General features: G+C 39.2%; 1 protein-coding gene across 4 annotated transcripts in view; it reads right to left on the reverse strand.

Moving 5' to 3' along the window:
• Window positions 1-16567, reverse strand: part of ERCC4 (ERCC excision repair 4, endonuclease catalytic subunit) — a 41293-nt gene that overhangs the window by 13567 nt on the left and 11159 nt on the right. For all 4 annotated transcript variants that reach the window (XM_086375694.1, XM_086375697.1, XM_086375698.1 and 1 more), the window contains exons 3-9: window positions 14002-14197; window positions 12514-12721; window positions 9935-10115; window positions 8830-8958; window positions 6190-6300; window positions 3545-4142; window positions 1683-1775 (exon numbers count right to left, since the gene is read on the reverse strand). In XM_086375694.1, coding sequence (XP_086231820.1) covers window positions 1683-1775; window positions 3545-4142; window positions 6190-6300; window positions 8830-8958; window positions 9935-10115; window positions 12514-12721; window positions 14002-14197 — 1516 coding nt within the window. The remainder of the gene's footprint in view (window positions 1-1682; window positions 1776-3544; window positions 4143-6189; window positions 6301-8829; window positions 8959-9934; window positions 10116-12513; window positions 12722-14001; window positions 14198-16567) is intronic.

A 16567-nucleotide genomic window follows, 5' to 3' on the forward strand; every position in this document is an offset into this window, starting at 1 on the left:
AGAAGACTCTTGAGTCCTCTGGACCACAAGGAGATCCAACCAGTCAATCCAAAAGGAAATCAACCCTGCATATTCACTGGAAGGACCGATGCTGAAGCTCCAATACTCTGGCCACCTGATGCAAAGAGCAGACTCATTGGAAAAGATCCTGATGCTCGGAAAAATTGAGGGCAGGAGAAGGGGGAAACAGAGTTTGAGATGGTTGGATGACATCAGTGACTCGATGGACGTGAGTTTGAGCAAACTCCGGGAGATGGTGAAGGACAGGGAAGCCTGGCGTGCTGCAGTCAGACACTACTTAACAACTGAACAACAATGAAACAGATTCACAGACATAGAGAAAAGACTTCACAAGGTGGAGAGGGGCTGGGAGAGGGAAGGAATGGGAGTTATATGTGTGTAACTGAATCACTTTGGTATACAGTGGAAATTAACACAAATTACAAATCAACCATACTTCAATAAAAAAATAAAAAGAAACTATATTTTCACAGGCTGAAAGGACTGCCCCATAACTGTGGATCGATAGCTGTAAGAATCCTTGCCTAAGGCATGCCACAATCACAGAGGAGAGGAAGGGGAGGGAAGGACAGCACAGGGTGCTGCCCCCACACTGTGCTGAGTGTCTTTACAGGGACTCACTGGCACTGATTCAGGAGGTGCTCCTGTGTCTGGAAACCATTCCTGGATGCACTAGGGTATCTGCATATTTTAGGCATCTACTGAAAGCTCATAGCCAGTGCTGAAGAATGGCTGTCCATTTTGAAACTCTGTCGAGGTCCTGGCTGGGTAACTACCACTAAAAGTGACTTCTGCCCTCTCATTGTCACTGCTGTGTTGCCAGCGTCCCAGGCTTTTAAGACTGGTTTGGCTCGGTCCCAGCCAGGCTAGGCCACGGTCTCCTCTCATCTAGCCTCTTCTCTATCTCAGCTCAAGGATTCCCTGTCCAGCCCCTACCCTGGCTCTTGGGGCCCCTGAGAGACCACCTGATCCATCTTCTCTCACCAAGCTGCCATCTCCTTGACAACATTCCTTGGGGGATGTTATCAGCTTTCTCAGATACCTACAGGTAAGAGGCAGCCATGCAGTTTGCTAATATCTCACTTAGGAACATTTTCCTTCTATTAAACCAAAAGTTTTTTCTATCTGGATCTGGAACATTAAAGGATACTCATTCTCAAAAAACACACATCTGTTCAGACAAATGTCACACTTTTATAAAAATGTTTTCTCAGAGTGATTCTATTGATATGAACTGACCAGGTCATAAAAGTATTTTCGGGTAAAGAGTAAAGCAGTCACTCACCCAAGACAATGGAGATTTCACAAGGGGGAAAAAAAATCATGATTCCAAGGTAAGGGAGAAATCTTGGACATGGGGGAGGGGGAGAGCACATGCTGGTGCTTTAGGTTTTATTTCTTTACAAACAAAAAAGCAGTTTTCTTCACGTTTCTAATAGTCTATCAAACCCCTGAAAAGCAAATGGGGATGGTGGAGAGGCAGGGAAAAACGAAATGGGTGCTGAACCATGTAAACCCTGGGGGGTTATCAGACCACAGGTGTATCTTGACGTGACTCCCTAGCACCTAAGGGCTAGTAGATATTCCCTCACCTAGATCCAGAGGAGCCTCTGGATCTCAAAGGCCTTTGATTCCTTCATACTGATCTCCTGTGTATTTACCTTATGAGCTTTTCAAAAGCTTCCTTTTCTTTCCGCAAAGCAGTGAGATAGCGCTGTTCCTCCGTTGAACCTCCGTATATAAGAAAGTAAACCCTGCAAGTTAAGACAGATCTCTTTTAGGCTGCAAACACATAATTTTTAATCCCTGGAAGGAAAAGCGTGAAATCAGCAAATCAGAGTGTTCAAATAATAAATATTTGATGAAGAAGAAAAGGTTCCATTAATCACATACTTGCTAAAATTAAGCAGCCTAAACCCCACCTGTTAAAGGTCTCATTACCACATGGGCTTTTTTTTTTTTTCCTTTCTTCTTTCACCAAGAGGAATGGAGTTTAGGTAAACACTGAAATATAACAAAGAGGGATAGAATAATTCTTTCCTCATAACTATAAACAAATCAGAAAACACAATCTTAGCGGCTTCTCTTTTTTCAATTTTTTCTTTGCACCCCTGCCAAACAATCGTTTAAAAAGTTGGAGAGCAGTTGTAAAAGCCAGCTTAGGAAAGTTCATGTTAGTGAAAAGTAAACAAATGAAATCTATATGACCTTTATCTTCACAAGTAATTTCTCAGATCCTTTTTATTCATGTCTTAACAGAACCAAGCCATCACACATTTTATATAAACACCAGGACACAGAGGACATATGGATTATATCAAGTGCCTCAAGAAATAATTTGACATACTCTTTTCTCTTATAAAAGGCCAGCTTTCTATCTTGTTTGTTGCTAAGAAGCTGAATGAAGCACCTTTTCTTCACCTTCTATCAGAGATATTTTTCCTTTTTAACCCTCCATTTTTCTTTCGACCTTCATCTTCCTAGATTGCATTTTTTTAAAGGGTGAACATGGAAAAGGCCACTGGCCAATGAGTCCAGAGACCCCCAGCTCTGCCACGAATCTACCAAGTGGCTGCGGGCAAGTCATTCACCGCCTCTGAGCCTCAGTTTCTCCCTGCTGAACTGAGTGGTTGAACTCCAAAGCTCCTTCCATTTCTGACACTTTGTTTCTAAGCATCACACAGTATTATCAGGCAACAGAGAACTTGGGTGCACACAAGCTATTTACAGTATTGATCAATGGTAAAGTATGAAAAATTTATCAGCCTGTAATTATTTTACCAGCTTCGTCTAATCTCTTCATCCTGTGTTATTTCTGACCCACCTCCTCCATTCATCTTTACTTGGAAGGGTTGCCTTCGTTAAACTGGCTAGAAAGGTTTCTTTTGGCTCTGTTTTTGGTTCAGGCTGAGTTCAGGATATTAATTTTGCTGTTTATTTCCCTCGGATAATTGGAGAGCCAGAACACTATATTCTTGGGGAGGCACCATTTTCTCATCTGATATTTCTGTAGATTTCTCATCTGATAGCTCTTGAAACTCAAGAAAACTTGGTACAATAATTCCTCAAATACTCCAGTTTTATGTGGCTGTAACTTAAGAGTCACTTCTTCAGATTTAAATGAAAGACACTTTTGAATTATGAAATGATTTCTGAGTCATAATTACATTAACATGTGGGAGAAGTTAGGATATTGTAAATTTCTTAGGCTTAGTCAGAGACGGCACCCTATAGGCTACAACCGATGCATTAAGAATACGGCACTGAACAGCAGAAGAGAAGGTTAACAAGAAGGGAGGCATTCCCCCAGATTCCCGGTTTCACTGCAACACTGGATCTCCTTCTCAGGTGTACTTCCCAGACTGATCTGAACCGTCAAACGTTTCATAAACTCAGCCAACATCCCAACAAGGCAGCATTAAAGATCAGAAAGCCCGTGTGCAGCTGGTCTGTCTGTGCTAAATCCTACAGAACTGTGAAGCTGAAGCCTGTAAGGTGAGAGTTCACCTTCCCTACAACTTGCCTGAGAGGCTTCCCGGGCCGAGACGCCCTGTAAATTTCAAGCTGACGCACGAAGGTCAGCTCTGCATCATACAAGACCACGTATCTCGGCTCCACCTCATGGAGCACGCGTGTCAGAGCGTAGGGATCACTGCAGCCCAGGAGTGGGTGGATGATGGTGAGGGGGTCTTTCAGGATTCCGTAGGCGGCATCGGAGGACACATTCATATCAAACTCCTCGTGCTTAATGTCTTCTGTGCAGCTCTCCGGGCTACTGGTCAGCTCTCTTGGGCTGCCCTCCTCAACACCCGCCTCCCCCTCTAGTTCTTCAGTTCTTCCCATCATCTGAGTTAAAGTCAACCTTGGTTTCTTCTTTCTGAGGGCCTTCTCTTTGGCAGGGGGCCTGTCTTTGTCTCGGAGGTCTTTGGGCCTCTTGCTGGATTTCATGATTCTCTTTGAGTCATCTTCCTTCCTTAACCTCATCCATACATCTTCGGCTTTGCTGTCCTTCTCAAAGGTTTTTCTGTAGAGTCTCAACAAGAAGACCTCTGCTCCGACAGTGAGGTACTCTCGCAGCTGGGAACAGGTCCTGTCATCACTTGCGCAAATGAGAACTTGTCCTAAAATTAAAAACAGTGTTATGGAGCTATTAGCTCACTTGCTGCCCTCCTCCCTCTGTGCCCCCTCTTCCTGTCCCCCACAAAGAAGACCCATCTCACCTCCTTGGTGCTAAAGATACTTTACAACTTAACAAGGATCTCAGATGCTCATCAAAGACTTTCACCTCTCTGCCAGGATCACTTAAATCTTTTGGGTAAAGTTGAAGCCAGAAATATTTAGAGACTTATGAAAATATAGCTGTGGTATAATGGAAGGTTTAAAGGAGCTCTTTTTAATTAACAATTTTCCAGAGGATCTGGAAATACTAAAATAAATTCCAAATGGACTACAAAGTCAAATGTTAAATAATAAATCATAAAAAAAAAGATGACTCTTCTCCATCTCTCCATATGAGGATGATTTTCCGGGCTTAAAAGCAATGGAAGAAATCTCAGAGAATACTGATATCTGTAAACTAAGACTGACTCAATACATAGGAGAATTAACTGTGCATTATAAAGTTAAAGACAGGCTGCTCTCAAGCCTTTTGAGATGGACCGCGTTTTGTCTACAGAATGTTCTCTCTCTAAATAAATCCATTTCTAATCTTAAAAAAAGAGCTAAAGACAAAATACAACTTTATACAACTATGATAAATGCTAGTATCTTCAATGTATAAAAAGCTGATACAAACTAAGGACACACTTTAAACCAGCAAAGGAAACTAACACAATTCACAAAGGAAGAAATGCATCTGAGAAAACACTGAGTTCCCGAAACATCAAAATTTCTAACTAGATAGATTTTTTTCTCCAATCAAATGAATAAAACTGTTATACATATGTGATACATGCAGATATACACAAATATATACAGCATCTTCAGTCAATGCTAGCTATGTGAAATAGAGACAAGGTCTTATATTTCCAAAAGAAATGACAATTGATTAAAAAAAAAGAAAAAACTTTCTATATATCAATGTGGTAATATGTTTTGAGAACTTTGAAAATGTCAGTATCATTTGACTCCTTAATTCTACATCCAGAATTAATCTACACTATAACTTTATAGTGTTGTATCTCTACTATAACTTTAACAACGTGAAACAGAAAATACACAGAAGAAAACCAGGAAGGAAATATGTCAGGGTTAACAGTGGCTGCAAGACATAATTTTCCCTCTTTTCTTTTTCTTTATACTTTTCACTTTATCTAAGTGGGTATGTATGACTTAGGATCATAAACCTCAGCACCATATGTTCTGTGATAATATCACAGAATAATACTCACAGAAGGACTCTGTGCTTGCCTTTATTGATTTATAGGAGTCAAAGTCCCAATAGATATTCTTGAAAATTTAGTTTTATTTTTTGTCTGATTTTAAAAACTTAGCTCAGGTTCAGTCTATGGTGCTAAATGTTTGAAGACAGTAGCCCTAAAACTTGGAATTTCGTTAGGGCTAGGCCAATGTTACTCCATAGACCAATTAAGGCTTCTTTGAAAAGACTTGCTGACAACTTAAAACATAAGCCCATTAGCTTTCTCCTTGGGGATTCCAGACTCTAAGCTTTAAAGCCTGGTGAACATATATGTGGAGATTAGCTGCATCTTTTATCTTTTTTAATTGAAGTCTAATTGATTTATAATGTTGTGTTAATTTCTGCTATACAGCAAAGTGACTCAGGTATATACATACATACATTCTTTTTAATATTCTTTTCCATTACAGTTTATCACAGGATATTGATTTGAGTTCCCTGTATATAGTAGGATCTTGTTGTTTATCCATTCTATACATAATAGTTGATTAGCTATATTTTTAAATAGAAGTTTTCCCAAGAACTCAACCAGTAAAACAACCTGTTTTCATGAATATACAATGACTGAACTTGGAGAAAAACCATCCAATAAACAGAAAGGAAGTTGTCACTAAGATTTTGGTGATGTGGCACTTATTCTTCTTATTCTATAGACAAAATAATAGTGTTAAGTTATTTTTAAAGAGCTAATCAAAAGGACTCATTTGCCAGATTTTGAAGGCCAATGTCATCATCTCCTTTTTTCCTACCTGGACCACCAAGGACTTCACTCTCCTTATTCTCTGCCTCAATTTCCTTCAAAACTTCCGTGAGTGCTGCCCACTTTGGGTTGCTTTCTAGGACCAGGTCCTTTTTTGTTTCTGTATAGAAATAAATGATAATCTCATTCTATGTGATAATGTTAATCCATAAAGTATTCCAAAGGCTTTGAAAACAACAAATAACACAGGCATTGTTCTACAAGCCTATTCCTTTGCGCTTCCTTCATAATGCTCTACAGAGAGAATCCAGATTCTTGAGAAGGTCTCCTTATGGTCTAAATGAAGACACTTCAAATCCAGATTAACACAGGCTCCATAACGCCTTGACAGAAAGTCATATGCATGGTCACTAATAAGAGATGATTACGTGTCAGCTGTCAACTGTGATGTTATATATAAACTGCTATACAAAATAAAGGAATCAGTACAGAATAACAGTTTTTATTATTTCTAAAATCTCCATGATTTTCCTAATGCTCAACATGAGATATAAGCAGACAATAAAACTTTTATTTCTGTAAGTACTCAAATGTATTACTAATGTATTTAATTAAGTTTTGAAATAGATCTTTGCACTAGGCAGGAGATAATGGTTCTATTCCTGGGTTGGGAAAATCTGCTGCAGAAGGGATAGGCTACCCACTCTAGTATTCTTGCACTTCCCTGGTGGCTCAGCTGGTAAAGAATCTGCCCACAATGAGGGAGACCTGGGTTCGATTCCTGGGTTGGGAAGAAGATCCCCTGGAGAAGGGAAAGGCTAGCCACTCCAGCATTCTGGCCTGGAGAATTCCATGGACTGACTGTACAGTCCATGGGGTGGCAAAGAGTTGGACATGACTGAGCAACTTTCACTTTCACTTATATGTCTTAAAAAGCCAACAATATTCAATATATATTTATTATAATAGTTATAGATGAGTGTGAAACAGAGTCCATTATTTGCCTCATTCTAGTACCTCTGTTTCCTAAAAACTAAAAAGAAAATTCTTAAAGAGATGAGAATACCAGAGTACCTGACCCGCCTCTTGAGAAATCTGTATGCAGGTCAGGAAGCAACAGTTAGAACCAGACATGGAACAATGGACTGGTTCCAAACAGGGAAAGGAGTATGTCAAGGCTGTATATTGTCACTCTGTGTATTTAACTTATATGCAGAGTACATTATGAGAAACGCTGGGCTGGATGAAGCACACCTGGAATCAAGATTGCCGGGAGAAATATCAATAACCTCAGATATGCAGATGACACCACCCTTATGGCAGAAAGTGAAGAACTAAAGAGCCTCTTGATGAAAGTGAAGAGGAGAGTGAAAAAGTTGGCTTAAAGCTCAACATTCAGAAAACTAAGATCATGGCATCTGGTCCCATCACTTCATGGCAAATAGATGGGGAAACTGGAAACAGTGTCAGACTTTATTTTCTTGGGCTTCAAAACACTGCAGATGGTGACTGCAGCCGTGAAATTAAAAGACGCTTGTTCCTCGGAAGAAAAGTTATGACCAACCTAGACAGCATATTAAAAAGCAGAGACATTACTTTGCCAACAAAGGTCCGTCTAGTCAAAGCTATGGTTTTTCCAGTGGTCATGTATGGATGTGAGAGGTGGACTATAAAGAAAGCTGAGTGCCAAAGAATTGATGCTTTTGAACTGTGGTGTTGGAGAAGACTCTTGAGAGTCCCGTGAACTGCAAGGAGATCCAATTAGTCCATTCTGAAGGAGATCAGCCCTGGGATTTCTTTGGAAGGAATGATGCTAAAGCTGAAACTCCAGTACTTTGGCCACCTCATGTGAAGAGTTGACTCATTGGAAAAGACTCTGATGCTGGGAGGGATTGGGGGCAAGAAGAGAAGGGGACGACAGAGGATGAGATGGTTGGATGGCATCACTGACTCGATGGACGTGAGTCTCAGTGAACTCCGGGAGTTGGTGATGGACAGGGAGGCCTGGCGTGCTGCGATTCATGGGGTCACAAAGAGTCGGACATGACTGAGCAACTGATCTGATCTGATCTGATCTGGACTGCAAGGAGATCCAACCAATCTATCCCAAAGGAAATCAGTCCTGAATATTCATTGGAAAGACTGATGCTGAAGCTGAAGCTCCAATACTTTGGCCACCTGATGTGAAGAACTGACTCATCTGAAAAGATCTTGATGCTGGGAAAGATTGAAGGTGGGAGGAGGGGATGACAGAGGATGAGATGGTTAGGTGGCATACTGACTCAATGGATGTGAGTCTGAGTAAACTCCGGGAGTTGGTGATGGACAGGGAGGCCTGGTGTGCTGCAGTACATGGGGTTGCAAAGAGTTGGAAACAACTAAGTGACTGAACTGAACTGAAATGGGATGTTAAAACAGTCCACTAAGACCTTAAGTGCCCAAACAGTAATTATTCTGAAGTTAAAAAAAAAAAAAAACACCACCATTCTTATGTAGTAGTTATTCGGAATCCCCTGGCAATGAATCCATTCCAAATATTTTTTAACATAGATCACATATGTTACATGTAACAAGTAATTATTTTTCACACAGTCGAATGAGATTTAAAGTTATACTGTAACTTGATAAGCTTTTCCATACCAAATATGTAAACAAAAGACATGTTTGAAGACTTAATCATACAAGATACCTTGTTCTTCTTTAATCTCCAGTTTTTCAGGCAGTCTGCTTTTTTTACTCATTTTTGCATCTGGAACATGATAAACCCTTGCTCGAGCATTTACAAACATTGAGGTGCTGGAGTCAAGAAAGAGCCAACCTAACATAAAAAGTTAAGTGGAAAACAAAAAAGCTTTCAATTTATGGTTAACTTCAGAGAATCTCTGAAGGTCACACGACCTATATATCAACCAGTCACCAGCTTGTTCATCTCCCAACCACACCTCCCTTGTTATGGTCTCTGTCACTGTTTGGCTAGACTGGTGGTTTTCAAAGTGCAGCCTACAGATCCCTGGGGGTCCCCAAGACGTTTTCAGGGGGATGGTCTGTGAGCTCAAAACTACTCTCATACTAGTACTATTACTGAATTTCCCCCACGGTGTTGACGTTTCTAATGATGGTGCAAAAGCGTCGGTGGGTTTTGCTGCTGGTGCCCAAGCACAGATGAAGGCAGTGGACCCAAAGTTCACTAGCAATCAATGCATTCTTCAACACTGTGCATTTGTAGCTTATGACTCAAGAAAGTTCCTGATGAAGCAATAAGAAATATTAACTTTATTAAATCTTGGCCCCAGGGGCCCCTGGGGCACACTTTAAAAATCACTGGTCTTGCCAGACAGTGAGAAAAGTCACAGTAATGAGGCAAGAATGTGGCTGGTAGAAAATCGAGTTGGTGGACAGCGGCATATGTATGCTTCCCTACAAATCTCTTTTCATTCTTTGGCTAATGAAACTCCATATTCCCTTGCCGTTTCTTTAGGGAAATGAATTTCAAGTTCGTAACAACTTTCAGAATACAACCTATTTCTAAGCTGGGGACTACCTGTGATATATGGTCTTTTCTAGAAATAAAACTGCCTGGAATGGATATGAATATTAATATACAGAACAGAATTAGGTAGAAACATTAGCTATCAATGAAATCTATATCCTTGTGCTATGAACATAAAACATAATTTGACATCTCAGTATATCATGTACTTGAATACAGCACTCTGCACACCTGACTCCCCAACAAAATCTAGTACTTCATTCAAGTCAGTTCCTAGAATAATATTAGTATTTTTATGTCCCACCTGAATTCTGACCGAATGCCTTCTCTGTTGCTCTGAGAGATTCCAGAAGATTAAGAAATGTGATACAATCATACTGAGAGAGATACTGCAGCAGGGTTCGTAATATCTTCAAATCCTGAACCAAGGATTTAGTCTTGGCTCCAAGCTGGTGCCACAAAGGATCTAAGTAATGGCGAATTGTCTAAAACAAGAATAAAATATTGCTAAGAGATATTTAATATAGCTATTATTAATACAAATGATACTTGCAACAAACATTATCCCTTGTATACCTAAAAATGGTTAAAATGGTAAATTTTGTTATGTAAGCTTTACCACAATGGTTTTAAAAAATAAAAACAAAAAACATTATCTTCCAAGGAAGTGGACAGAAAATTTAAGTTCATAAGACTCAGAATGTCCTAATTAGAATGTTCGATTTTCCAAATGTAAAGCAGAGTGTCATCACTACAATCTTTATGATCAGATATAGTCAATTCATAATTACCCGCATTTACATTATTAGGAGACAAAGGTCCTGATAAACATCAGATACTCAATTATTCACTTTTATGCAGAATCAAAGCAAGTAATTCAGATACATTTAACTTCTGCCAAGTCCTGTATGGATAGAGATGTGAGAGCCAGCTGGATGATGGAGAAGACATAAACCAGGGAAGCTACATGTATCAAATTAGTATCATCAGACCACAGTTTGCTGCTATGAAAGATGTGTTTATTATTAAGTGTGATTCAAGGATGAGAAAATATTTAACAACCAAATAAATCTGAATACTTTTTAAGATCCTAAAAAATTGTCTAAAACACAGAACAGCTTTATGTATATCCATAGCTATATATATGCATATCTCCTTCACAAGCTGATTCTGTAACTAAAATGGATAATGCAGCATGCTTCAGAAGCAGTTTCACTACATGGCATCTTATCTAACACATTTAATACTGAACGGAAGTAATATTTAGAAGACCAAATAATCTACTGTCCAAACTGGAACTCTTGTGAAAATGAAATGACACTATTAATAATTACTCCAGGACAACAGGCAGACACTGTGACTGTCCTAGATAAACTGGGACATGTAAGTCTTTTGTACATCATCTTTTGTAAAAATCTTTTCTAAAACCATTAACAAAACTTAAATTTTCTAACAAATGCAAATTATGCCTATATTTTGTTTTGGTTATGAGATGAATACATAAAACAATACTTTGACTTTCACTGACCAGGGGATGACTTACAGAAATTTAGTGCAAAGCATATCTGGCTATATTTTGCTTTTCTAGGGACATATACGGGGGCTTCCCTGGTAGCTCAGTGGTAAAGAATCTGCCTGCAGTGCAGGAGACCCGGGTTTAATCCCTGGGTTGGAAGATTCCCTGGAAAGGAAATGGGAACCCACTCCAGTATTCTTGCCTAGGAAATGCCACGGACAGAGAAGCCTGGCGGACTACACTCCATGGGGTCACAAGACTCAGGCACAACTTAGTGACTAAACCACCACCACACAGATATATGTACCATTAGAAGAATGTGAGAGGTGTTTTTGGTATACTAGGCACTAAATTAAAATACATTTTAAAAACAGAGGCACAAAACACATGGAATGGCTTTTATGCATCATTATTCCACAGTAAAAAGACTTTTTGGAAGAATCAGAAAAATAAGGACTTAAATTTTTCCCTTTTAAAACTCACTATGCATTATTTTTAGTGACAAAGAGATTGATTCAGAATTTGAAAGAAAAGAACTTGTTCTACAAAAATATGAAAAAAAAGCTGCCTGGAATTTTTTTAGTTTTTTTCTAGACATACAATTTGATCTTAGACATTTATGTACCTGTATTAATATTAATCTATGATGAAAAAATTAGTTGAAATAAACATTCCTAGACTACAGTCTTACCATTTTCTCACTTCAGAATGTAATTTTAAGACAGAGCAAGTTTCACATTCCTTAGTAATCAAAACACATCCCAATTATTTTTATTCCCAATAAGAGATCACAATAAATTACGAAGCATTCTTATGTACACTCTTCTACTTGTAGATATTCAAATATTGTCGTTTCAGAGCAAAAGGTTATTCATCGTTCTCTTGGAGTGAAAGTTTAGTCGCTCAGTTGTGTCCGACTCTTTGCCACCCCATGGATTGTAGACTACCAGGCTCTTCCGTCCACGGGATTTTCCAGGCGAGAGTACTGGAGTGGGTTGCCATTTCCTTCTCCAGAGGATCCTCCCAACCCAGGGATCGAACCCGGGTCTCTCATAATGTAGGCAGACACTTTACCATCTGAGCCACCAGGAAAGTTCTCTTACATATGTTCTCTTACATATACTTAAAAAAAAAAGACAGTCATTGTATAATTGCAAAAATCAGAATTATGCTTAGATGCCAATCAATGTATTCGACTACAAATTACTTTCCAGTAAACCAAAGAAGATATACTTTAAATCACCTCCAACCTAATTTTAAAATGACAACAAATTCCTACTGAGAACATTATAAATATTAAAATAACTTGCATACTTAAAAATTACATCATCATAAACAGTGCTTAAAAAGGAAGAGAAATAGAGTACCTTGTCAAAAGGTTTTCCAATAGCATTTTCTAAAGATAAATCTTCAACTTCAAGCGACGGGTTATGGCATTTTAATTCCTTTAAACAGGCATTTAAGATGTCCAGAATAGCAGTCTGTATAGCAAGCATGGCAGGTGTCATAGAAACATGAATTTCTACGACTTCGGGTTTATGCAGTTCTAAAAACGAGTTTACTGCTACATGGAATCTAAAAAGACAAACATTTAAAAAATATTTTCTAAAGTTGTAAGAGCCCTGTGTTTACTCGAACAGCTTTTTGTAAATGGACTGTAAGAAGATCAAACAAGTCAATTCTAAAGGAAATCAGTCCTGAATATTCATTGGAAGGACTAATACTGAAGCTGAAAATCCAATACTTTGGACACCTGATGTGAAGAACTAACTCATTTGAAAAGACCCTAATGCTTGGAAAGATTAAGGGCAGAAGGGGAAGGAGCAGGAAGGAGCAGCAGAGAATGAGACCGTTGGATGGCATCCTTGACTCAATAGACATGGATTTGAGCAAACTCTGGGAGATAGTGAAGGACAGGGAAGCCTGGTGTGCTGCAGTCCACCAGCTCACGAAGAGTCAGACATGACTGAGTGACCGAACAACAATGTAATGTAATTAAGAAGCAAAATGGAAAGCCAGGTGACAATGTTTTCAGGATTACTTTTAACCATATAAATGGAAAGTGAAAGTGAATTAGTTCAGTCATGTCCGACTCTTTGCAACCCCGTGGACTGTAGCCTACCAGGCTCCTCTGTCTATGGGATTCTCCAGGCAAGAATACTGGAGTGGGTTGCCATTTCCTTCTCCAGGGGATCTTCCCGACCCAGGGATCGAAACCAGGTCTCCTGCATTGTGGGCAGACACTTTAACCTCTGAGCCAGAAGTGTTAGTCAAATAGGGCAAGGGTCAGGGACTGAACCCAGGTCTTCTGCACTGCAGGGAGATTCTTTACCATCTGAGCCACCAGGGAAGCCTTAACATATACATATGCCCACCCTTTTCTAGATTCTTTTCCCATGGGGTCATTAAAGAGCACTGAGTGGTTCCCTGTGCTATACAGTAGGTCCCTACTAGTTTTCTATTTTATTTACAGTAATGTATGTCAACCCCATCTGCCAATTTATCCCATCCTCTTCCCCGCTGCTGATGGGTAGTTTTCAAAGTGGAAGTTAGAATCTTAGCCAGTAAATTTGTAGTTCACCTAATTCTGTTGTACACATGAGCCTCCAGATCCCTAGGGATTTCACTAAATGAACAAGAAAGTGATGGCCTTGGACTACTGGAAAAATAACCAACAAATCTCTCTTTTTTATCAAAAGAATAACAAATGTGGTGACCATTTATCTATACTTGGGTGCATTGTTATAAACCTGACTAGCATGTATCAAGTACAGTGACAATAAATACTACATTAAAGTGTGAAATTAAAGTACACCAGTTTCTCTTGCAGAAATTGGTCACATAATGCTGTTTACCTTGGCCACAGATACAGCTTCCTTACAAAAAGATTTCTCATCACTCTTTCCACGTGACAAAAGCCAGTGTCAAAGGCAACAGCGTTGTCTGTGAAGGCTTTAATAAAACCACGTTTGTTTTTCTGTCTGAAGAGGCGCAAGATGAATGCTTCTTGACAAGACTCGATTATTCTGTGAGCTCTATATACCAAGATGCCTGAGGGGGGAAAAATCATAATTTAGAGTGCACAAAGACATGTCATTTTTATGCTTGCTTTCACTTATTCATCACAGTTTTCCTGAATGCCTTATTTGAGCATAGGCAAGCTATTCTAGGCTGAGGATACAGCCACTAACAAAACACGAAAAGCTGTCCTGTGGCATTTACAATAAGTAATATAAGTAAGTAAGATATTTAGTTGTTATAAGGGATAAGTGCTGAGGGAAAAAAATGAATCAGAGGAAGACAAGGAGTATGTGTAAGAGGTGGTGGTTTGAAATTTTCTTACTTATTTAATCTTTAAAAAAATTGTAGTTGATATACAATATTATAGTTACAGGTATATAATACAGTGATTCACAATTTTGAAAGGTTATACTCCATTTATAGCTATCATAGAATATTGGCTATATTACCCATGTTGTACAATATATCCTTGTGGCTTATTTTATATCTAATAGTTGTATTTACTAATCCTTTACCCCAATATTGCCCCTTCCTTCCCTCTACTCTCTGGTAACACTAGTATGTTCTTTTTTTTTTTTCACTGCACTTTGAGGCGCGTGGAACTTCTTTGACCAGGGGTGGAACCCATGACCCCTGCAGTGGAAGCATGGAGTCTTAACCACTGGACAGTCCTCGAATTTGTTCTTTGTATCTGTAAGTTTGCTTCTTTTTTGGTCATATTCACTAGTTTGTTGTATTTTTTAGGATTTGCAATTTCAGATAGGGTATGCCTCACTGAGGTCTTAAGTGAGTAAAGGCTGGATGGGGATGAGAGGGTGAGCCTTGTGACCATGTGGGCCACAAGAGTTCCAGCCGAAAGAAGGGTAAGAGCAAAGGCCCTGAGGTGGGGTGTGTCTGACCTGGTGGAAGAAGAATTTCTCCAAGTCAAGTGGGCCATTTGTTCTTTTATATGTGAATCAGATGTGAACTTTGCAAAATAGCTGCCTTTCAGAAGTCTGGGGAACATCTGCTTCACTTATTATAAGAATTCAACTTTCAGAATCAGAGTATATTCTACTGAAAGATAAATTAGTCTATTTGAAATAAAAATCTAAAAAAAAAATGCTTAAACATCTGTTTTGTGGGGTGGATGTGACAATGACACCTCTGAATTGCAAAAACAAGGATATACACGTTTCTTTAATTAGAAAAAGAGAGTTCTGGACCAGATGATTTCTCATGTGCATATATCATAGACACACGCCTCTGTGGTGCAGTGGGAAATTAGAGAGAGACGTGAAATGACACGAGTGCACAGATGTCAATTATTCTATGACAATTCTTGCCTTTTAGACCTAAACTAAGCCGGGTACCATATATATTTGCTGTAAACTCACTGGCATGTTTTTGCTCCCATTCTCATCACTCCTGGGGTTTGGAAAATGACAATAGTAACCCATGACTCCTAGTAGTTCAGTAGACTCAATTCAGATTCTACTGTTTTGGTATTTAAATGTAGATTGAGGTAGATGGAGCTGAAATTTATTCTAGCCAAGCAAACTGCTTTTCAAAGACAGTAAAAATAAATAGTGCTAAGTAGAAATTTGTAGACAAAGGATTTTCAATAACACCAGTAAATGTTGTTGTTGTTTAGTTGACTCTTTTGCAATCCCATGGATTGGGATTTTCCAGATAAGAATACTGGAGTGGGTTGCCACTTCCTTTTTCCAGGGGAAGCCAACACCAGTATATGTGCACAGCTAATCTACTACTCAGAAAATACTCAGTACCTAGCAGGTGGGTTTTTCCAAATATGTTTCTGGGCCACAGTTGTGGTCCTGGATGAAATAGGACATGAAAGTTAGAAAATAGACTTCTAAAGAAAAGGTGAATCTCAAGTTAAGAAAATGGTGTGCTCCAAAAGGTTGTCATTCTTTTGGAAGCCAGAAGGAGGAGGGAGAAGAGAAGTATACTCTATCCCAGCCCTAAGCACTGGGCTTAGGTATTTTTATAGATTTTTATTTCACTGAATCCTCAAAATAACTCTATGGGGTAGGTATTACTATAGAGATCAGGAAAAAGCAACTTGACCACGGTCACCCTGCAAGTAAATGGAGGCCAAAGGTTCCAAATCATGAGTGTCTGATAACACAGCTATATTCTTCCTACTAGGTGACATCATCTGAGGACCACGCACCCCTCCCCCTTAAAAAAGTACAAGTAAGTTAGGCTTCCGGGTACAGTTCTAGTGCCACATTTTGGCATCTCATTTTGCTGCACTGTAATTATTTCTTTACGCCTATCTCCTCCTGCTTGGGCACAAGATCATTATAAAAAGAAGTACTCAGAGAGTGCTTACTACGTGCCATGCATAATGCAAAGAATTTCATACACCTGATGTCAGTTTACCCTCACAATAAT

This window comes from Bos grunniens, chromosome 25 (genome assembly GCF_055505025.1).
Source record: "Bos grunniens cultivar Pamir isolate PY7600 chromosome 25, Bosgru_T2T1.0, whole genome shotgun sequence".
Taxonomy (NCBI): domain Eukaryota; kingdom Metazoa; phylum Chordata; class Mammalia; order Artiodactyla; family Bovidae; genus Bos; species Bos grunniens.